At 34.2% G+C, this 21,806-nt stretch overlaps 2 protein-coding genes across 7 annotated transcripts; one reads left to right on the forward strand and one right to left on the reverse strand.

The window, feature by feature from the left end:
* Positions 1-1,213: 1,213 nt before the first annotated feature.
* Positions 1,214-15,508, reverse strand: LOC108905460 (WD repeat domain phosphoinositide-interacting protein 2). 4 transcript variants are annotated; one of them, XM_018708333.2, is made up of 8 exons: positions 15,271-15,508; positions 13,238-13,483; positions 12,958-13,156; positions 12,633-12,904; positions 12,427-12,576; positions 12,182-12,372; positions 7,557-7,613; positions 1,214-3,590 (listed from the first exon to the last, which is right to left on the reverse strand). In XM_018708333.2, the coding sequence occupies exons 1-8, from the start codon at positions 15,339-15,341 to the stop codon at positions 3,481-3,483; spliced, it is 1,296 nt and encodes a 431-aa protein (XP_018563849.1). In that variant the 5' UTR covers positions 15,342-15,508; the 3' UTR covers positions 1,214-3,480. The 4 variants fall into 4 exon arrangements, with proteins under 4 accessions (XP_018563849.1, XP_018563857.1, XP_018563870.1 ...); XM_018708341.2 differs by lacking the exon at positions 7,557-7,613; XM_018708354.2 differs by lacking the exons at positions 1,214-3,590; positions 7,557-7,613 and adding an exon at positions 7,137-7,199.
* A 1,233-nt stretch (positions 15,509-16,741) lies between these two features.
* Positions 16,742-21,211, forward strand: LOC108905660 (DIS3-like exonuclease 2). 3 transcript variants are annotated; one of them, XM_018708632.2, is made up of 6 exons: positions 16,742-16,862; positions 16,996-17,954; positions 18,524-19,736; positions 20,260-20,457; positions 20,511-20,746; positions 20,799-21,211. In XM_018708632.2, exons 2-6 carry the CDS (start codon positions 17,019-17,021, stop codon positions 21,069-21,071), a joined length of 2,856 nt encoding a protein of 951 aa, XP_018564148.1. In that variant the 5' UTR covers positions 16,742-16,862; positions 16,996-17,018; the 3' UTR covers positions 21,072-21,211. The 3 variants fall into 3 exon arrangements, with proteins under 3 accessions (XP_018564148.1, XP_018564156.1, XP_018564137.1); XM_018708640.2 differs by having other exon boundaries at positions 16,999-17,954; XM_018708621.2 differs by having other exon boundaries at positions 16,742-17,954.
* Positions 21,212-21,806: the final 595 nt, after the last annotated feature.

Below are 21,806 nucleotides of genomic sequence, written 5' to 3' on the forward strand. Positions count from 1 at the left end.
TAAAATGAAATGTTTCAGCATACAACGCATAACACCTAGCCTCAGAAAATTTATATCGACCGCTACAAGGTAGTCGAAAACTAACGATATCGACATATTTAGCAACTTCAAAAATTTACAAGTACCAAATTTCTGTATAATTCATTGTTTTTTGAAGGTAACCAAAATTTGACTTACAATTATGGCATCTTTTTTTAAAACATCCTGTACATCATAAATCTGAAATATTACAAAAAACCATTGGTTTTGTAAGCTACTCTACCCAGAAAATGATAGTAACTCAAGGTAAGTAAATATTAAAATTAACTGAATCACACCATATTCCGTATTGCTGCACTGCACTGCTGGGCAATTTGTCAACAGCTGAGATTTATTGCCCAGTGGCCCAAGGCAACTGTGTTTGTATTTCGTTTGCCCGCGCTCATCTTCAACTGGGCGTATACATTTCTACCACCTCCACGTTTAGTTCGACCAGACAAACATGTATATGGGTAGGTATGGCTAAATAAATATGGGAACAAGTTTTTCAAATATTTCAATGTCGAATTGCTGCATCAGCGACCGAACCTGGTACAGACTGTCAACCTTTTGGTTCTTCAATTGATATCGGAGAGACTATAAATTATCATGTTTTGAATAGTTCGCTGAAAGGGCACCAGTAAATTCCCCATTTGATTATTCGAGAACGGTTCAAATAAATTGGTCATATAATAATTTCTCCAAGACATGTTTTCGGATTGGTAAGGAATTAGATAAAACAGGCATTGGTATATGAATAGTTACATTTTCCTCGTCTTCCTCCTTCATTGAAAAATCTAATAAATACTTTTATCTCTTTGACGTTTGGATGAGAAATTACACATTTTGAATAATTATGCAGGTACTCTGGTACTCTACTAAGTTTAATGCAATTCATACTTTTCTTAAAAGATTAACAAAATTTGATTAAAAAACACATTTGGGCATTGCAAAAACGTTCAAAGAGGAAAAAATTACAAAATCAGTTCTAGAGATTATGAAATTTTGTATTAAATGAATCTAGAACACCAATGCAAAAAAGTGTTATTGGTTTTATAAGCTACACCATTCCAAAATCTACGACAGTAGTAAATTGGTCATAGTCCATTGAAAGAGCACTAGTAAATTGCTCATATATTCCTTTCGCTGAGACAAACGTTTTCAGGTTGCCGAGGGGTCAAATAAAAAAGCCTACAATGGTATGAGTAGTTATATTTTCCATTCATTCTGGTACAAATATCCTAGCTTGTACAAAAACTGCAGCTTCTCAAAGAAAAACGAACTGATTCCAAGACTGCCCTAATGAAAATTTTAAATACTTAAAACTAATATTTACAAAGCACAATGTGCGCAAAATAACTTAAAATAGTTAAATGTAAAGTCCGAAAAACTTCCCCTCGATGACGGAAACCAGGAACGAAACTAGGGAGTAATAAATAAATGTCACTGCGGCTACTGAATATATAAAAAAAAAACAATCACAAAACATTTAAAACACTTATTTCTGCGCACGTTCCAACAGGACGCAACGTCGTGTGAAACTGATTAAACACTGGAACGGCTCATCTCTCCGATAGGCCAAAACAGCAGTCTTTCAGCCTAACATTAACTATTTTAACTAAATTCAACCTATAACATTATATACATCAATGTTATCCTTTATTTATTAAAATAATTGAACTAAATTTACAATTATGGCTCTCGACAGCGAATAAAGACACACAAAGCCAATCGGTTCCATGAAAACTTTACTAAAATTGCACTAACAGAGGAACTTGGTTGAAACGACACGTATCTGTATTTGATGTTAAGTGAAACGAAAGGTTGTATCATTTCGGTGTAACAAAACCAGACCGTCATATAAAAGCAGCAAAAGATAGTCCCTTCTATATATTCGCTGTCGATTTTTAAAATAGTGCAAAAAATCACTTCTAACTTGGAATTTTTTACACGGTAATTATTTGTCATCGCATCATAAAAAAAGAAACCACTCATACAGGGTGATTCATAACAGAGAAGTATCAAATATAGCTCTGGTCTAGACTGAAAAAAAGTCAATGTATAAATTTCCGAAAAACGCCTTAAATTTAGAATTAGGTTCAGTGAAATTTCTGTAAAAAGTCAAGTTCTTTATATCCTTGACGTTTGGGTAAGAAATTAAATTTGAACAATTCTTTGTGTATTCGGACACTTTAAAGCTAATCACAGTACGATTTGCACTGAACGTTATAAAATTTACAACCGTTGAAGTTTTTTTTAAACAAATATCGACACTTCAACGATCCACCCGATCACCTTCTATTTGCATGAACCACCCTTCCCAAGAAAATTAAAAATTTTTTCCCGGATTTCACCACTTGCATCTTTAATCAGACTTTTTTATTATAGGAATTCCGTACTAAAAGTTACTTAAAAAAATAAAATGTATATTTTTTGCCTTTGTTTAGTTTTTCGATTGTTTTTTTTTTTGTTTGTATTTTTGCTATTTATTACCATACAACATAAAACATTTACCTACTTAGATAACGTCTACTACCTTATGACGATGTATATTGATATGATATTTTTCTGATTTTTTAGTGTCCGCGACGGACTTTTGGTGGTTAATTAAAAGTAAATGTACTTAATGCGAAAGAATAATTAACCTAGGGAGGTGATCTTTTAAAATAACCAACGAACCGCACGCATCCTCAACTGTAGTGTACTATTGAATCGAATCAGGAGTGGGATAAAGATAAAAGTCTCAAAAACGTTTAAAAAGCTAACATTTCGGGATTTTGGCATATATAAATCGTAGACCAATAAACCTCAATTATCACACACTTTATAATATTTTAAAAATAATGTAATTCCGTGACTATTTAAATTCTAGCCGCTTAAATATAACAAACACTAAAATCTGCCACGGCAGGAGTAACTGTTTCAGTTTCTGTTTAATTTTCTGTTCTACAAATGAGATCAACGTTGAAAATCGAAGAAAATTAGCCTCGAACGGAATGGTCTTAATCCCATCGTAGCAGATCTCGCACAAACATGAGTCAAATAACATTTAAAGCTTTTTACACCTTGAGCACCATACTTTCCTTGGTCGACAAACGTCGACCCTCAATTATGTCCGGCATTACAGAATCAGGAATTCTGTTATGATTCCGACATAGAACATTGAGGGTCAACGACCGGAACAGGCAACACCAAGTTATACGACTGAGGAGTGTCTCTCCTCGGAAACGTCACTCATTCTCGCATATTTTTTTCAAAAATAACATTCTGGTACCATAGATTTAATGAGACATAAACTGAAAACATGTGAATTTAGCTGGGGAAGCCGAAGACCGAGGATATAAAGTCCTCGATCAGGCAGACGACCAGGTTGATGAGGATAACCGACATACAGGTGAGTTGCATCCTTTCCTTGTGGGTGAGCGCCAGTAGATCGATCTCGAAAAGCCAGTAGGGTTGGTCTCAGTCGGAGCTCTGGGTTAAAGGCGGGTACTCTTGCTCGTCGGTGAACTGAAAAGCACCTTTTGGTGGTGATTCGGTTGCGGCCGCCATCTCTCTTAACTTGTCCGACTCTAAACAAAAATGTCATGATTCTCTGGACTTGGACACGATTTGGGAGGGTCGGCATCAGTTTATTAATTCAAGCCTATTAAATCGTTTGTTCCCTTGAGCCATACTTAAATACATATTTGCCCATATTAAATTTAAATTAAAAACTACCAGAGTCGGCCACCATTACAGAAAAACAGGAAACTGCAAGCAAATATCTTTATGCAAGTTTACCGTGCTAAAGACTGTGATTGACATCAAAATTATTTCTCCTAATTTCACACATTCAATAACTTTTATTAAAAAAATTTGTAGATATTTTTTATCCTTCAAAAGATATAAAAACACTAGTTCGATCGGGTCTGTTACTGATTTTATCAGCATTGCTGTGGAAAATAAGATACATACTTTCAATTTTATATTCAATAGCGACATGTTCTAATATTTTTTTTGTAAATTTACAGCATTTATAGAAAATAATATTCAATAAAAAAGTTGATATAAATTTGATTTTTGGAATTCGGATTTTTGAGAAACGAGAAAATTCAAAATTAGCAGTTGCTTTATAAAAACAAATGATTTACGTCAATAGTGAACATAAATATTGAAGGTATCTTTTTCCAAGCTGATGCAAAGCAAAATCAGTAACAGACTTGATTGAACCAGTGTTTTTTCACTTTGCAAGTCATTTTGTAATTTGTGAGCGAGAAGAAATATCGTAAAACTTTTTAATAACTTATTGAACAAAATCACAACTTTCATATGAAGTAAAATATCCATGAAACTGGAAAAATAATTTTGATGGCATCACAGTCCTTAGCAGTCAAAAATTTATATTGTGCCGTATAGATCGCCACTTGCAGTTTCCCATTGTGTGTTTGATATTCATTTGTTTATTATAACGGGTCTAAAAAGGGGATACCATGGGAAAAGGTCAGAAACTGTTAGATATAATACTATCTATAATTCTTATAATAAACTGTCTTCAGCGTGAAAAATAAATGAAAATCTTGCACATTATTTAAATAAGTTGTGTCAAATGAAAAAACAAATACATTCTCTTAAAAAATATTCAATTCTCTATCACTTATACACTGTTTTATTATGTACAAGATGCTAGCATCAAATTTAAAAAAAATTAACACAATTCCGTATTATTTGATACTCCAGAGATGGTAACAATAACATTTAGTCTGCAAGAAACAAGACCAATCACTTTTACTCACCTTTTGATTTAAAAATTCACAGAAGCAAAAATAAATTTCAACAAGTTAACGAAAAATCAATAGAGCAAAGGCTTCTGGGTAGGCTGGGTTGTGGAGGGAGATTCAAGTTTCAAATGTAACCGCCAATGGCACCAGTGCATACAGTGTGTTTAATTTATCAGATCCGAGACAATTGCCACCAGTTTACCTAGGCATGTGTTCATTGTAAAACAGAATTTGGAAAACGTTTGTGAAAAGCTTAGAATACATTTTATTACACATTTTAAAATTATATCTGAATAAATATCGCTTAGCGACAGGGAACAAACGATTTCTTTAAGACATTTGAAAAATAGTTACGATATTTAATATAAAAGAGAATACTGTTGTGAGTAAACGAATAATAATAAATAATATAGGGACAGAAATTAGAAAAGGTACTACAACGTGCAGAGAGAAAATTGAAAGTGCTGAGAGGTGTAAGAGGTTACAAAAGGTATTACATATTCATTTGTTATCCCAGATGTCGCACTGGCCCTGTAGTATCTACATCTCTTATAAGAAATGAATATCGCTTGTTTGGGAGGGAGGAGTTAAAGGACATAATCTCGCTCATTTGTTTTAAGTAAGGTTATGATTGCTTAGAATTTCCTCAACCTCATTTTAACAGCAGAAGAGAAGCTTCAGAATACAGAAACCTGTACTATTTAGGACCCCGTATCCTACACAGGGTGTAACTTTAAGTGGGGGTCGATTTTTTATATATTTTTTTCAAACCAATTACAGGGTGTTACAAGTTTGACTGCCTTAATTTTAATAGATGATAAAATACATTAAAATAAACAACAAAACCTTATATGACATGTGTCCTAAACTCAACTATTTCCGAGAAAAAAAAAATCAAAATCTCCAACTCTGTTGAAGAAAATATGTTTCTGTGGACTTTTAACTTAATTACTTTGGATTTGAGGTTAGGTTTGCAGGTTTCCTGGTCAGCTTCCTATGAATTTATGTTGACAGGTTTAGAAAGAATTGAATATGTTCGTTTTAGGTTAAGATTTATAAATTTGAGGTTATGTTTTGCGTCTAGATTCATGATTTAGGAATATGTTTAATGTTTCTGATTTTTTTTTTGTTTGGCAGCCTTTAGTACATAATTTACCTTTTTTTTTCATTTTTAGCTACCGAATATGTCAAACTTCGTATGATCGAGTTTGAGGCTAGAGATTAATCGGTCATTTTGAAAAAATTCTAGGCACATATTTCAATTACCTCACCGGAACTTTATAGTACAGGTAATTTCGGAGAGAATAAAAAAAACGTCAGTACTATTTGATTAGTTTTGACGCGTAGCTTGAATTTTTTCCAATATTTCTCACTGTGCGACGCGGCGAATAACACGAGGTGTACTAAGCTGTCCAGCAATATGCAATTCAGTTGGTATCTGGAATTGGACCGTGTTTGAGTGGTTTTTGCATACCACTATTTCTTTTTCTTGAGGCGTTTTCCAGCGAATGCGCGCAAATTGGTTTCGAAGGTGTCGTGCTTGCATCGAAAATGGTGGTGGACATTTTAAGCATATGTTGTAGTTTGTTTTGTACTTGTGCGTTTAACCCTTTCGCTGCGCAATACGTCTGAACGTAGCTACCGCGCCGTGCGCAATTGTTTATCGCGTGCGAATATATACGTCTGGAGCAGTTAGACCACTTATAGTTTTACATTATGTTGTGTTAAATTACGATTTACGATAAATTTTACGATTTTATTTTGAATAAAATACAGTATATGTACTAAATAGAAACTGAAAGAAACATGAACAATCTTGGTACTATTACCAGTACCTCTTTCCATAAAAATATTTGTCACAATCGGTATAAGCTCGCCCGCAAAAATTCGCCTTACCAATTGCAATAACCGAGTCACTATGCGCACGGTTGCGAATATATACGGTTTGAGCAGCCTGATCCAATTTAACTATTCATGCGAATTTATCCGTCTGGAGCAGTTTGAGCCCTATAAATTTTTAGCGAATATATACGTCTGGAGCAGTGAAAGGGTTAAAAATTACTGAATTTTCCTTTTTCGTAAGTACCCAAATTAGTTTTAATATGTATGATTATTTAGATGATGTGAACAGTAGGGTACTTTAATTACATATTTTTCAAATTCATAATTTGATTAAGTTAAATTCCTGTTTTAAGAGATTCATAATCACTAAAATTCGGGCTAAAATTTAAGCACAACACTATCTTCGTACTACTAAATCGATACATTTTATTTTTTTTATTTAAAAACTGGAAAACGATTGTCTTGAAATTTATTAAATGTTTCACAATAATAGTTGTTTACATTTTTTCCGTAGGACAAGTGTGGCAGTCAAACTTCTTACTCCCTGTATATAAAACTAACAGAGTGGCAGAGTCGAAACTGCAATGAAAAATTTAAAAATAATATTGTAAAACCATATTGTTTTTGTAAGAGTTTGCGACGTGTTACTTAATTCAAGGTAACACCCTGCATGATAATGAAAGCACCTTTAAGGGACATAAAAGCATTAATGTGCTGTTAAAACAAAGTTTCTTGCGATTCGTTGACATAAAACAAAAACGTTCCTATAATTTGATGCGACTTGTGACCGGTTCAGTCCCAAAGTCCACCGTAATCGTTTTAAATCAAGAAATCAATGAAGAGCGAATCGGGTGGGTTAGGAGGCTAGGTGGCGGGTGTGACAGTTTAAATCTGACGTAATCTCTTAATAATGACTATTATTATACTGACCAGTACCTGACATTTGGCCCACTGGATTGCCCTTGACGATGCCAGCGTAGCTACCTAGTATGCCTTGCACGGAACAGAGAAAATCATAATGATGGGTCGGGTTACAGCTTACTACAGGTGTGTGGTGGGATGTTAAAAAATGCAGGAGCAGCATCTAAGCTCAATCTCAATTCTTTTTTTAATGAGAAAACTGGTTTTAGTATTTTTTTTTAATTTCAATGTTTTTTTGGCACACCATTGCGTATCTGTGTGGAATTTGTGCCAACGGCAAGTCAGCAAAATTAACATTTCGCAAAGAAATTTTAACTGAACGATTCCCAACTAACAATTATTTCTCGAGATCAGAAAAGGGTAATTGAAGTGATAAAAAATTAAGTATTCAAATAAAATCTGCCGCTAACTCTTCGGGCGGGAAATAAAAGAAAAAACAATTGAAACTCAGTCTTTATGCTTTCAAAGTCTTAAAACGTGAATCCTTACAAAACTAAACTACATCAAAGAACTAAATTCTTATCGAAAACACGAAAACTATCACATACTTAAAAATATTAACAATAAAAAAAAAATAATTCCACACACATACAAGGGTGGCATTACGTGGACGCCTCGACAGTTCACGACATACAGCCATGCGAGTCGCACGTCTAATCGCGAAGCGATCCTAATTGCACCTAAATGGAAACCTCTTCGACTGACATGAGATCCGCACGAAAACTTGGTGGTTGGTCGTCTTTTTCGCACGAAATTTTTATATTTTAAACCAACCTGACGCGACATTCCGAACAAAGCGACCGACCTGAAAAAGAGCGTATTTGATTTTCAGTAAAACGTTCCTATCCTACCTACAGATCTACCAGAAAAAAAGGGGGTTAGTAGAAATTTGTTTAGAGTTGATCTAAAAATAAAATACGATACACGAGACTATGATTCTTTTTAGTTTGATACTTTCTCAATCTTAAGAAATTTAAGGAATCTTAAAAGATAGACGAAAGATCAAATTAAAAAAGTCAGTATGAGTTACGTGTTACACTAGAGAGTTAATCCAACATTATCTCAAACTACACTAGGCACAGAAATTAAGGGATGTTAAAAAAATCACGACATTTTTGGTGATTTTCAAAGAGCTCTAACTTGGAAGGAAATGGTCGTAGAGAGAATCAAAAAAAGGAAATTGAAGTTTCAAGTGTCTAGTTTTCAAATCTGCAGTTTAAAATTTTTTAGCGTCAGCAGTTTTTGAGTAGTCATAAGAAAATCAACAGAAAAAAAATTGTAAAGTTTTGCTTTTTTTTAAAAAAGGCTTATGGACTTAAAAAAATTTTTTTGAGCGTTTCCAGATCTTTGTACGATTATTTGTCGCTAAGTTAACGTCGATCAAAGCAAAAAAAAACATTTTTGATTTTGGCAATCAATTACTCGGGAAATAATGGTCGTACAGAAAATCCAAGCAGGGTTTGGAAAACTGCAAAGTATTCTCTACAAGTTGTAATTATGGGTTTTTGTTAAAAAAAATTTTTCAAAGTGAAAATGTTGGTTAGAAAAAAGGTAAAAAATTGCATAATTAGGGATATTTGAATAACTTGGCATAACTTCACAATTAATGAATAAGCTTTTCAACCTCAAAGTGTCCTAAAGAAACTCCGATCATTTCATAACGCTGCGATTTTTTTTTCCTAGTGCCCGGAATGTTTAAATTTGTCGTTCTTGCTGAAAATCAATGTAATAAGTAATTTTTCATTTTTTATTAATTTTTTTGAGTTAAAAATGTTTTTCTAGCAATAATCCATATTTTCTTCATCAAAAAACGTTCATGATTCAAAAAAAAAAAATTATTACAAAAATTATTTTTTCGAAATTTTTTTTAACAAGGGATTACGCAATGAGATATCCAGCGGTGCATTAATATGCAGGACCGCTTAGAATCGGTGATCAGAAAGAGAGGCTGCAATACCCGATATTAAATTGTGCAACATCAAATCAACCAAATTTTTTTTGATGTTTGTGAAGCTTGTGAATATGTTAAAAAAATAGAAAAAAATAAATTTTGAAATAACTAAATTTTTTTTTTAGAATTATGAACGATTTCTGATGAAAAAATATGGAATATTGCTAAAAAACAATAAATTTAAACATTCTGGGCACTAAGAAAAAAAAATCGCAGCGCTTTGAAATTATCAGGGCTTCTTTAGGACACTTTGAGGTTGAAAAGTTAGTCAATATCCTGAGTTTATTCATTATTTGTAAATTTATGCCAAGTTATTCAAATATCTCTAATTATGTAATTTTTTACCTTTTTTCTAACCAACATTTTCACATTGAAATTTTTTTTTATCAAAAACCCATAATTACGACTTGTAAAGAATACTTTGTAGTTTTCAAAACCCTACTTGGATTTTCTGTACGCCCTTTATTTCCAGAGTAATTGATTGCCAAAGTCAAAAATCATTTTGTTGCTTTGATCGACGATAACTCGGCGACAAATAATCGTACAAGGCTCCGGAACCGCCCAAATTGAAGAGAATTAAATAATCTAAGACCTTTATGATGAAATTACCAAAACATTTTTTTGAAGTCCATAGGCCTTTTTTAAAAAAAGCAAAAATTTACAAATTTTTTTTTTCGTTGATTTTCATGATACTCAAAAACTGCTGACGCTAAAAAATTTTAAACAGCAGATCTGAAAACTAGACACCAGAAGCTTCAATTTCCTTTTTTTTTATTCTCTCTACGACCATTTCCCTCCAAGTTACAATTACAATTACAAAGTTGAAAATCACCCAACATTTTGTGATATTTTTAATATCCCTTAATTTCTGTGCCTAGTGTATATCAAGAGTTCGTCTTCAGCTGCGATTTATACAACTAGTCTTAAGTGTATAAATTAGTACAAAAGAAACTACTATGATGAGCATTTCCCACATATTTTCTAATTTGGTGTTATTTTTCCACAATTTTAAGTGACTAGAAAGTATTTATGAAAATATGTAGTTTAAAAAATTCAAGGTATTATATTTTACTCGCCTTGATTGCGGTAGTCAACCGAATAAAAGACCTACAACATCTATTTTACTTCCGTTATTTAGCGTGTTCGCCTAACTTCCGTCAACCGTCATTACCAAACCCTAACCTAACATTTCCGTCAACTGACATAAACATGAGGTTTTCAAAACTTTTGTTCTTTCAGCATATTTCAGGCAAAGCTTGGAGTATTTTCTGTATATATTTGATGACTAATGTGTTATTTTTACCAGAATATTTTTTTTGTGTTATTTTTACTTTACCGACAATTGATTTCAGTTTTGTCAAAATTGATATTGCCAATGTATACAGCATAAAATAATTTTGATTTTTTATCAGTGAAACAAAGTTGTGGCAATTTTGAACCACCCGAAAACTTAAAATTAAAATCAATTGTGAATTCTCAATACAGGGCGCAACTTTTAGTTGAGTTTTTAGAGATACATGATCACAGAATAGTAATTTTCGAGTTACAATTCGTTTTTAAATTGCAATGAAACTCCCAAACTCAGAAATGATCAGTGTTGCCGCTATTGCCTTTTTGAAGCAAATGTATGATAGTAAGGGACTAAGCAAATCTGCATTAGAACATAACTTTGTAAATCTGTTTCGGTGTCATTTTAAAGTCACCATATTCTTTTATGTCAATATGGGTCAAGTGCCAAACCAAAAGTTTTTCAAGAGTTTTCAAAAATTTAATATTTTTTCATGATTTATTAAATATTTAATAATATTAACTTGCGTTGCATACATTACTAATTTCAGCTAAAACTAATTTATGATTTAGAAGAATTATTTTTGCTGCTTAATAATAATCGGATAGTTTCTAAATATTTGTTAGTCATTTCAAGTTCTGAAAAAATATATATTTGTTACTATTTCCGTAAAGCACTGTGTTTAGTTTGCGAGTCTCAACGACCAATTTTAATTCGATGAATTGGTACCACTGAATACGTCACTGTTTTATTAAGTTTAATTTCATTTTAAAATTTAAAGTGGTGTATAAATGTATAAAGTTATTTATTTCACTGTTTTGTGACAATACAGTGTGTTTGTGTGTCTTCATTGTTAATCTCCTTGAAAGTTTAAAGATAATCCTATTCCAAAAAATTTGACATTTGTAAAAAAGTTAAAGTAGTATGTAACATTTTTTTAACCGATGTTAAAACTGAATCCTGTTTTGATACGATTTGACGTTTGACATACATGGCTGTATAACGAGTTATACTAAACTTTTTCTACCTTCAGACTAAGGTTTGGTTAATCCACTAAAGAAGTAAGTTAATTTTATGGGATTTTGCATGCACAAAACAAAATCGTCTCTTCTGGGTCCTGGGGAAGGTGAAAACAAATTCATCAAACAATAAAAAAAAAGGAAACTAAACACAAGGTTTGTCGGCATTCTTTTCAACACGAGAGCATCAGATGTACGATCGTTCTCGCTTTTTCAAATGCCTTTTTGCTTTGGCAAGACTCGGTATGGAACAGAAAAACATCTAATCCTAAACTTTGTGTAAACAGGTACTAAATCTAAAAAAAATTAACTATCGCCTACAGACACTAACAAAAAAAATGATAGTAGAGGTGAATGATAGAGGAATAGAGCTAGTTATTACCTCCTTCTACGCGTTGCGGGGAGGAACGCTTAGCGGCGTCCGTGGAATCGGCGCCCGTGCTCGCGTTGGGGATATCATCGAGGCGGTGCTGCTTGTAAAGCACCAGGTCGCCGCCTTCGTTACGGTCTATGTTATAGATGTAGAGGACCCCGTCTTCCGTCGCAACCAGCAGTCTCAACTGTTGCTGAATGCTGTAATTCCGACAAAATTAACATTTAGAACTTCCAGGAGAAACCTATACTCACGTTGCGATGGAAATGACATTTTTCAAGCCGTAGAAAGGCAAATGGGCAGTGGCGAAAGCACGACCCTGGGTAAAAACATCGGTAACTTGAGTGGGGAGGTACGTCGACAGATATCCCATCCAAGTGCTCTCGTCCACGCTCCTTCTCGGGCTGAAAACAAATCTACAACATTTCCGACAATTGTGGCACTAAAAAACCCGTCTCACCTGTCCTTGGGGTCCTCTAACCTGAAAACGTGGACAGTCTCAGTGTTACTGCTACAACTGAGAAACTGCCCGCATAGACTGAAAGCCAGACACGAGATGGCGACACACCGTTTTACACCCCTCCTAAACTCGTACAGTCTCGACGCATCCATAACAGAGAAAACCCTTATCACGGTACCTTTTTCCGAAGCCGTGGCTATTCTAGTGCCACTGGGGCTGAAGGCAATGGCCGCCAACGGGCTATCGTGCGCGTGGATCATCGTCTTAGCATGCTACAAAGAGAGTGACTTTAATATTTTTTTATTAGCATCACATTTTTACGTACCAGATGTATAGCATCGAATATTTGCACTTCGCCTATCGTAGACGAACCAGGATAGGCTAAGAGACAGTTTTCCTTGTCAATGCTGAGGGCGCACAGCCCCAGCGGGTTCGGAGGCGTGTCTCTTATCGTATGCAACACCTTCATATCCCTTATGTTGTGGATGTACAAACTCTCTTCCAGACACACCACCAATCTTGCCCTATGACGAACACGAAACAGAATTGACATTCTCACAAAATAACCCTCTTTTGTTTGGTAACAGTGCAGATTTCTGACTTACCTGTTGAGTTTCACAGCTAAAATCGTATTCGAATACGAATAGTTGCATATTTCCGTACCCTTCCTGAAGTGGCACACTTTTAGCTTCCTGGGGGACGACAGGGACACGACGGCCACAAGACTGCTGCTGAAGAGCCTCTCCACGAGGCAGCAGTCGTCCATCCCATGGCTGTAGATCTGTTCTAAGTTGTCGACGTTGTTTAGAGAGTAGAGTGTGTATCCTGATTTACTTCCAACTGCTAGTGATCTGGAAAATTTTTAAAAAAAGTGCAAAAAGATGATGACAAAGGTCATCCAGCTCTTTTAACTGGAACATTTTTAGTCACTGATTCAAAAAGACATTCATATTTATTTTAGACGTTATATTTTAACCTTGTCTACGATATTGTAGATGCTATGAAATTTTTTATAAATGTTTTATAGTATTTCTTATCAGAACAGGGGTCAGGAAAGTCAGTAAATAGTAAACATCCAAAAACGTAAACGAAGCAGACAGTCACGACAAAAAATTGCGGCAAAGGAAACAGACTAAGATAACTCCAAGAGATTAGCTATAGTGACCTACTTTTGATGTTAAATTAACAAAACCATTTTATAATAAACTTAAAAACATTTTTATGTTTTTTCATCAGACAAATATTTAAAAAGGACTTTCGAAAATTAATTTAACAATACACCTGTACAGGTAAATCCAAAGGTCTAATATTTCATACCTGGGTTTATTGCCCATTCATTGTACATTTATTAACAAAGAGCTTATGGGGATCATCGAATGGTCAACAGATTTACAAGAAGCAAAACCCAAGTATCTGAAAGGAACTATGGGATTTGCCATATCAAAACTGTATTTACTAACAGGTAGATACCTTTGTTGCAAGAGATGTTCATTTGGTGCCTAATCTTTCAATATTTGTATTTTTTCAAAAAAGAATAACTTTTTTTTATCTCTTTTGTAGATTGTATGTTTTCTTTATTAATGAGATGTTATCTCAAATAATAAATTTGAAGCAGAAGCCTTTATTCTCAGATTGCAAACTTATAATCTCCACATGGCAAAATTCAACAGGCCACAGATGAAACAACAATGACAAAATTTCCTAGAAATATATTTGGATACTATTCTGAGGTCATTAGCTTAGTACATGTATTTTACTGGAAGTTCATGATATGAATTGTTTAAATGTATGAAATGTATATTCAAATTTTTAAATTGGCTCATACATTTAATTTGTAATTATATTATTTATATTGTCCATCTAAAACTTGTATATTTCAAAATATCTGGGTGTTTTTATGAAAGTAAGCGCCATCTAGTAACGTTTTTAGCCACGACACCCTTTTTTTAGAATCAAATTATGTTCACTCAGTTAGGACATTTAGGATTAGAAATTATTGAAATTAAGCAAAATCATTTATGTAACATAGAAATCGCGGGACAGGATTTATTCATTTTTATTCAGCAAGTGCAAGCACCTATAATAGGCATCGCCTTTACCAATAATGATGACAAAAAGTGAAACATGATGAAATGAATTGGAAGTATTTGTGACATCACCTCCCTCAATGTCACTGGATAAATTAAAACACCTCCGGAGGTGTTATGTTATAAAAATGTAATACCAAAACAAACAATATTTTATAAGTAAAATCAAACAAGGGGAGAGTCGGACGCAACAGCTGATCCTCGCAGCGATATATTTGTTTATTTCTAGTGGGCAAATTTATTTGCGAAACGATTAATTACAACAAAATTTTGCAAGCCGTGCAAACTGAATTTATGTAATTTGAGTAACGACATTGAAAAATCCTTTCTCTTCTGATCCACCCATATTACGACATTTCCAAAACCAGTGGTAAATAAAAATCTCAGCGATTCTTTGTTCGTTTCGAACGCGACGATTTCGCAAAACAAGACGCGTAAATAAGATTGCTGCCGTCACTCCTGCGCATTTTCAAACCCCTGTCGTTTTTAATTACCAAACGTTATATCACAAAATTACGCACAACGAAAATAGCGATGTTTTCAAAACTTACGTGCAGTCCTGATTGAAATTTACAAAATATTTGTTGCTTCCATTAGAGTTGGAGGAATTTGTGCTATTCATGAGTTCGAGGGATCAAGACACTTTTACACTTTTTTACACTCGGGGTACTTAACTAGAATTTTAAGGAAAACACCTATCTTTTTTAACAGATTTCTTGTCGTTCGCACAAAGACTGACCTTGCCAAACTACATATACAAACACTACACCACTTCCATATTGTATTGAACAGCTGATGCGTGGAGGGTCAATGCGCAAGTTTGCGCGAATCGCCGACTGAAATTTGAAAATGTGCGCAATAAATTATTTTCAAATTTATGGAAACCTAACACGAAAGCACCAGCAATAACCTGTTATCAACAATCGAACAAGATTTTAAATTTTAATTGATAGGACCTCTTTATTTTCTTATCTTTATCGATAAAATACTCCTGTAAACTATGTACATACAGAACAAAATAATTTCATCTATCTAACTAAAACCTTGTTTTAAAAATGTAATACTCTTTAGATAGTTTTTATATAGTAAACAATTACTATGATTTGTGTAAACAGTGAATAATTAATGACTAATGATAAACTAATGACAAATTAACGATTAGTAAATTAGGCAAGTTTTGGCGAACAAATATTATGGACCAAGTAGGTATACACTACACAGTAGATATTCACGAAAATAAGAAATCAAAAAAATAGGACTATTTGATTCTTTTCATAGGGAATTCAGGAAATATTTCACTACAAGAAAGAGGGAAAACTGCAGTGCCCAGTGGCTTTAACGTTTAAGAAAATAAGTCATAATTTTAAATATGGTTGATGAGATTTGTATTTTATTAATTCGTTATTGGATTTTACATTTGCTTTATTGTTGTATTTTATATTCTACCTACTATACATTTTTCAGGTATTTAACATACTTACTTATATATACAGCATATAAATCATGTCTGATTAAAAATGTAAATGTTCCAATTGTATTTAACTCAGCTATTATAAAAACGATAAACGAATTGCTACAGAAGTGGATGTGTGTTTGTAGTTATAAAATAGGTCAGTATCTATTCTGCAATAATGTTAGAGCCACTTGGACACTATATTATTATATTTGCTCACAGTCTTTATCTTGATCTACTCAGATATATTTCTAACTTTTCCCTCGGTAGTACTGAACAATATTTTTTAACTTGCTACCATTGGACATTGGACTTATAAAATCAATGTTGCTACCTGCCCTATATTAAATAATAAGTTTTCTCTGAGGTAGTTAAAGTATACTGCCACATAAATTTAAAATCAATTTAATATAAACTGAAAATGCTGAGAGATACCCTATGGACAGTTTTAAATTAAATATATTCGTTCTGGCGAATAGCTCTGAAAACTCTTTCTATGCCGTCATAGATTAAATTTGGCAATTGCCTTTGTTAACCGTTCGACCGACAAAAATGTTCTAAGTGGTTGTCCAAGTCCAAGAAAATTTCTGAAAATTAAAAAATAAACATAGGTTATTTAACCTTCAGTTTGTAATTGCTCTTTGGGAATTAGGGGAAGTACTTATTTTCAGTTGTGAAATTGAAAAAAAGGTGAGCAACATACCGTTTTCAAAATGTAGTTCGTACGTATTATTTTGTATGTAATGATAAGATAAAGAATAAATGGGTAGTACAAGTAGAACATACAGTCGATGTGATTCAGAATATTTGTGTGAGTTTTTAGTAGGAAATCTTGAGGAAACCCTGATGATGGAGAGAAGAAATAGTATGCCACCTCTCGAATTGTCCTCCTATTTTGAGGCACGTACAAGTAAGAATGTTTTGTATACATCTGTTAGCAATTCAAATATTGTAAAACTGGGCAAAGAAGAGAAAGCCAAACGGACCAGGAGGTCCAGAAAGAACAAAACACCAAAGCAGGCTCCTGACAACGTGACAAACATGACACCGGTTATAAAAAAATTTCACAATGTGTCACAATCAAATTTCGAAACTACCCCGCAGAAACAGAAACCTTTAACAAATAAATGTACAGTGCAGACGCCAGTTGCACCAAAACAGAAACATATTGTTAAACAGCCAGCTGAGCAAGTAGAAATTAAAGCCAGTTTTACGGTTAAGCCTGTAGAAAGTCCCGAAACCGGTTATTTCTTAAGAAGACGAAATTCAAGGTATAAATACATTAATCTGAAGTCTTTCACAAGGAACATTAACAAGACACCATGTGTTTTTGTGTCTAACCTGACAACTCCCACGGACTTGGCTGCTAAATGTGAAAAATTATCCATATACGGTAAAAAGGACATGACAAAAGCTCAATTGAAGAGGTTCCCTCAAGGTTTGCGGCAGAATGAACCTACCCCTTCAACATCGGCAAAGCCTGTAAAGAGAAAAAAGAAAGAAAAGAAACCGATTACCTTCGAAGAGTATATAGATGCTGTTGCAGTCACTGAAAGGTTGAAAAAAGGTGAATTAGTAAAAGGTATTGTAAGAATTAACCCTAAGAATTTCAAAGACGCTTACGTTAGCAATGAAGATACTAGCCTGTCTGATTATTACTTAACTTCTGTTGTGGACAGAAATAGAGCTTTGGAGGGAGACGAGGTTATTCTGAAGATCAAGCCGAAAGATCAGTGGATGGATGGAAAGAAAACCGCCGCAGTCGTGTACATATCAAAATTGGTAAGTTTTTTGTATGCAATATCTGTGGCTCCTAACAGATCAGGACTCGGTTTACAAAAAATGTGTCACAATTTAATACTAAATAATAAAGCTAAATATAAAAGTTAAGAAAATACATAAATATGGTTTTAGTCATATTTTCTATGATTGTACTGAAAAGTGACGTTACTAAGAAAGAAGTTTTCTGTTGTTGAGGTGTGAAATATATTATATTAAGTATTATGATGCACTTTTGGTAAAAAATAACTTATGCTGACGAAACGTTTAGCAGATAATCTTCAGGACTACTATCACTTTTAAATTAATTCTCGTTTTTTTTGTCATTTTAAATCCTCAAGCTTTCAACTGAGTTAGTGTAAATTAATTAATTATTTATATTTCAACGGTGACTACAATTTACAATAGTTTATGGAGACACAAAATAAATACATAGAACAGCCGACTGACGGTTATGAACGAGATCTAGTGAACAGCTGAAATGAAAACAGGTACAATGAACTGAGCACAACTCTGTTACGAGCTGCATGTTCCAAACTGTAGTTATAATCCTATAACTTCTTTAAACACAGGTTCATCCCAGAATAAGCATCGGCGTATTAAAACCGTTGGAGAAAAAAAATTCAGAATTTGCCATGTTCTACCCAAGGGACAAACGAATACCACTTTTAAGGATACCGGCCATAAGTTGGCCCAATGGCTTCCAAGCGAATCCCAAGCAGTACGAAAAGATATTATTCGTAGCTAAAATTGTTGAGTGGAAGGTACCTACCCATGCCATAGGAATGCTTACGGAAAACCTTGGTGCCATGGGTGACTTGGGCGTGGAAACGATGTCAATTTTACGAGAATTCGACTTAGACATCACCCCGTTCAGCCCTTACGTGCTCGAGTGCTTGCCGAAATCGGACGAAATACCACAGAAAGAATTTGAGTATAGAGAAGACATCAGAAAGCAGTGTGCTTTTACTATCGACCCGGCCACAGCGAGGGATCTGGATGATGCTGTTTCGGTACGGGAATTACCTAACGGCAACTATGAGGTTGGCGTTCACATATCTGACGCTTCGTTTTACTTAGAAGAAGGTACAGAATTAGACCAAATGGTCAGTAAGAAGGCTACGACGGTCTATATGGTGCAGAAGGCATACCACATGTTGCCCATCGAACTATGTCTTATATATTCTCTCTTGCCGGGTCAAGACCGGCTTTCTTTCTCAGTATTTTGGGAAATGACGCAGAACGGCGACATTATCAGTAAACGGTTCACCAGAAGTATTATGAATTCTTGTACCCAGTTAGCATACGAGCACGCGCAGATGATTATCGAGAATCCAAACAAAGAATTCAAAGAGGAAAACTTCCCCACCATTCACAACGGATTTACGGTAGACGACTTAAGAAAAACCATAAACGTCCTACAAAATATCGCGGTCAAGCTAAGGGAACGTAGGATGCGGAATGGAACACTCAAAATCGATCAGGTTAAGTTATCGTTCAACTTGGATCCAAAAACTGGCGAGCCGCTCGATTTTTGGATATACGAGAACAAGGAATCACATAGATTGATAGAAGAGTTCATGTTGCTGGCTAATATTACAGTTGCACAGCGGATAAACGAGTATTTTCCGGATATAGCGTTTTTGAGATGCCACGAACCCCCTAAACAGACTATGTTGGTCGAGCTACAGAATAATTTAGCCACTTGTGGAATACACATTGATATCTCCTCATCGGGAGGAATTAACGCGTCAATGAAGAAGTATATCACGGATGACTATCCAGGTAAAAAACTTTTAAATATAATTTATTTGAATATATAATTTTTTTCCCGCATAAGCTATATTGAACACATTAAGAACATTAAAATCTGATTATTAACACCCTGTGGCCAGGAAAGTTGAGTTAAATATTTATTTTTCACAGTGAGAACATTCACCTTAACCACTCAATTATTCTTATACCAAGAATGTTTATAAACATACATTATTGTTTATGTTATATGTTTTAAAGCCTTGCTAAGTCAAAGTACTTGTATGTAAACAATATTTAGTTAGCCATGACTTCAAAACAAATGACTAACAAACACATTTTGAGTCTCCCTTGTTTTAGCATGGCATGACTTGATGTCGCACAAATAGTTTCAGAATTACAATAAAAATTACGTATATTGTTTATAGTATAAGGCAGACAAACTTTTTCCCTCAATTCACTACATTAAACTTAATTGGTTGTCGAACTATAAATATATATTAATTACATTAACTATTAGTGATTTTTCGCTATCAATATCTCCTTTATTAAACAGGGCAGTGCCGAGCAGCCGTTCTAAACCACATAACGGCCAAAGCCATGACGAGGGCACGTTACTTCTGCGCCGCCACGATGGAATCCGAGCTAGATTACAAACATTATGCTCTAAGCATCCCTATTTACACACATTTCACTTCTCCCATCCGACGCTACGCCGACATAATGGCACACCGTCTGTTGGCAGCTTCTTTAAGTACGACCGTTTATTTTCCTTAAAATTTCAAGATAAAACATATTTTTCTTTAGATTACTGCGAAAAACCTGCTTGGGATGCTGACTACGTCAAGGCCATTGCGGCAAATTGCAACGCACAAAAATACAATGCGAAAAGGGCGGGCGAAGCGAGTTGTGACTTGTACCTCGCTCACTACGTGGAGAAACATCAACCGTTCGAGCAGGATTGCGTCGTTGTTGATGTTAAAGAAAGATCCTTTGACGTTATCGTCTTGAAAACGGGCAGCATCGTACGGATTTATCAAAACGTAAGAGGAGTTTAATTTTATTTCAGGTGTGGACTAACGTTTTTAATTGTAGAGCTGCGAGGAAGGAACCACTTGGCAAACAGAGGTTATATCTAGCATGACCTCTGAGGTCAACGCAAGGAATGGTGAGAAGTCAAAGGGGGAATCTGAGAAGAGACTGTATAGGTTGAGGATTACTTTCCCGAAGACGAAACACTTTCCAGAATATGTACTTATCGTCGAGCTGTTTACTTCGGTGAAAGTAAATTTGATGCGGCAGAATTCTTATAAACTGGAAGGTACTTTACTGCGGCCAATAATGTCGCAGTCGTTTGCAAGGCAATAAGTAACTTTTAAGAACGGAATAAGACGGATTTTGATTATCATGTATAAAAAACGCTGTGTAAATAAATATTGATTTTATACATTTGATATACTTTATTTTCGGAAGAAAAAATATTGGGAAATAAATACTATTAAAATTATTTTTTATATTTTAAACCCCTGTTGGTCTTCATTTTTTTTTTTGCTAGAAGTGTAGAGAATTTGGTGGATATTTACAATAAAAAATAAATTTTAGTTTACTTGGTTTTTTCATGAAACATTTTTTTTTTACTTTTTCTTTGTAATTTTTATTTTTTACCTTTGTATCATACCCTTGTCATATCGTCTCAGGTGTAGAATCAACTGCAATATTTCAATCGGCACAATGATCAAGCATGTGCTGCTGCAAAACTATTGGTCACGCTTTTATACAGAACCCAACGTCGTATCCCATTTTCATTTGTTTCGCATCATTCACAGTTTAGTTTTGTGAAATTTGGCCATATTAGTCGTCGTGTTTTTTTTTTAACTACCTAGCCTTATGTTGCCAAATCACTTCAGGTGTGTGTAGTTAATCTAAGCCTACATCAATATTGAAGGTCACCGATATTCACGAACTAAACACGGTGCTTTAAAAATTTGAACGTTTTTACACATTTCAAATTGACGAGATTAGTAAGTATTTTTATTTATTTTTTATTATGTCCAATTTAGAAACGAATAAAAATAATTTTTTTAAACCTAAATAGTAACTTAT

The sequence above is a fragment of the Anoplophora glabripennis genome, unplaced genomic scaffold, assembly GCF_000390285.2.
Source record: "Anoplophora glabripennis isolate ALB-LARVAE unplaced genomic scaffold, Agla_2.0 scaffold15, whole genome shotgun sequence".
NCBI classification, from domain to species: Eukaryota; Metazoa; Arthropoda; class Insecta; order Coleoptera; family Cerambycidae; genus Anoplophora; species Anoplophora glabripennis.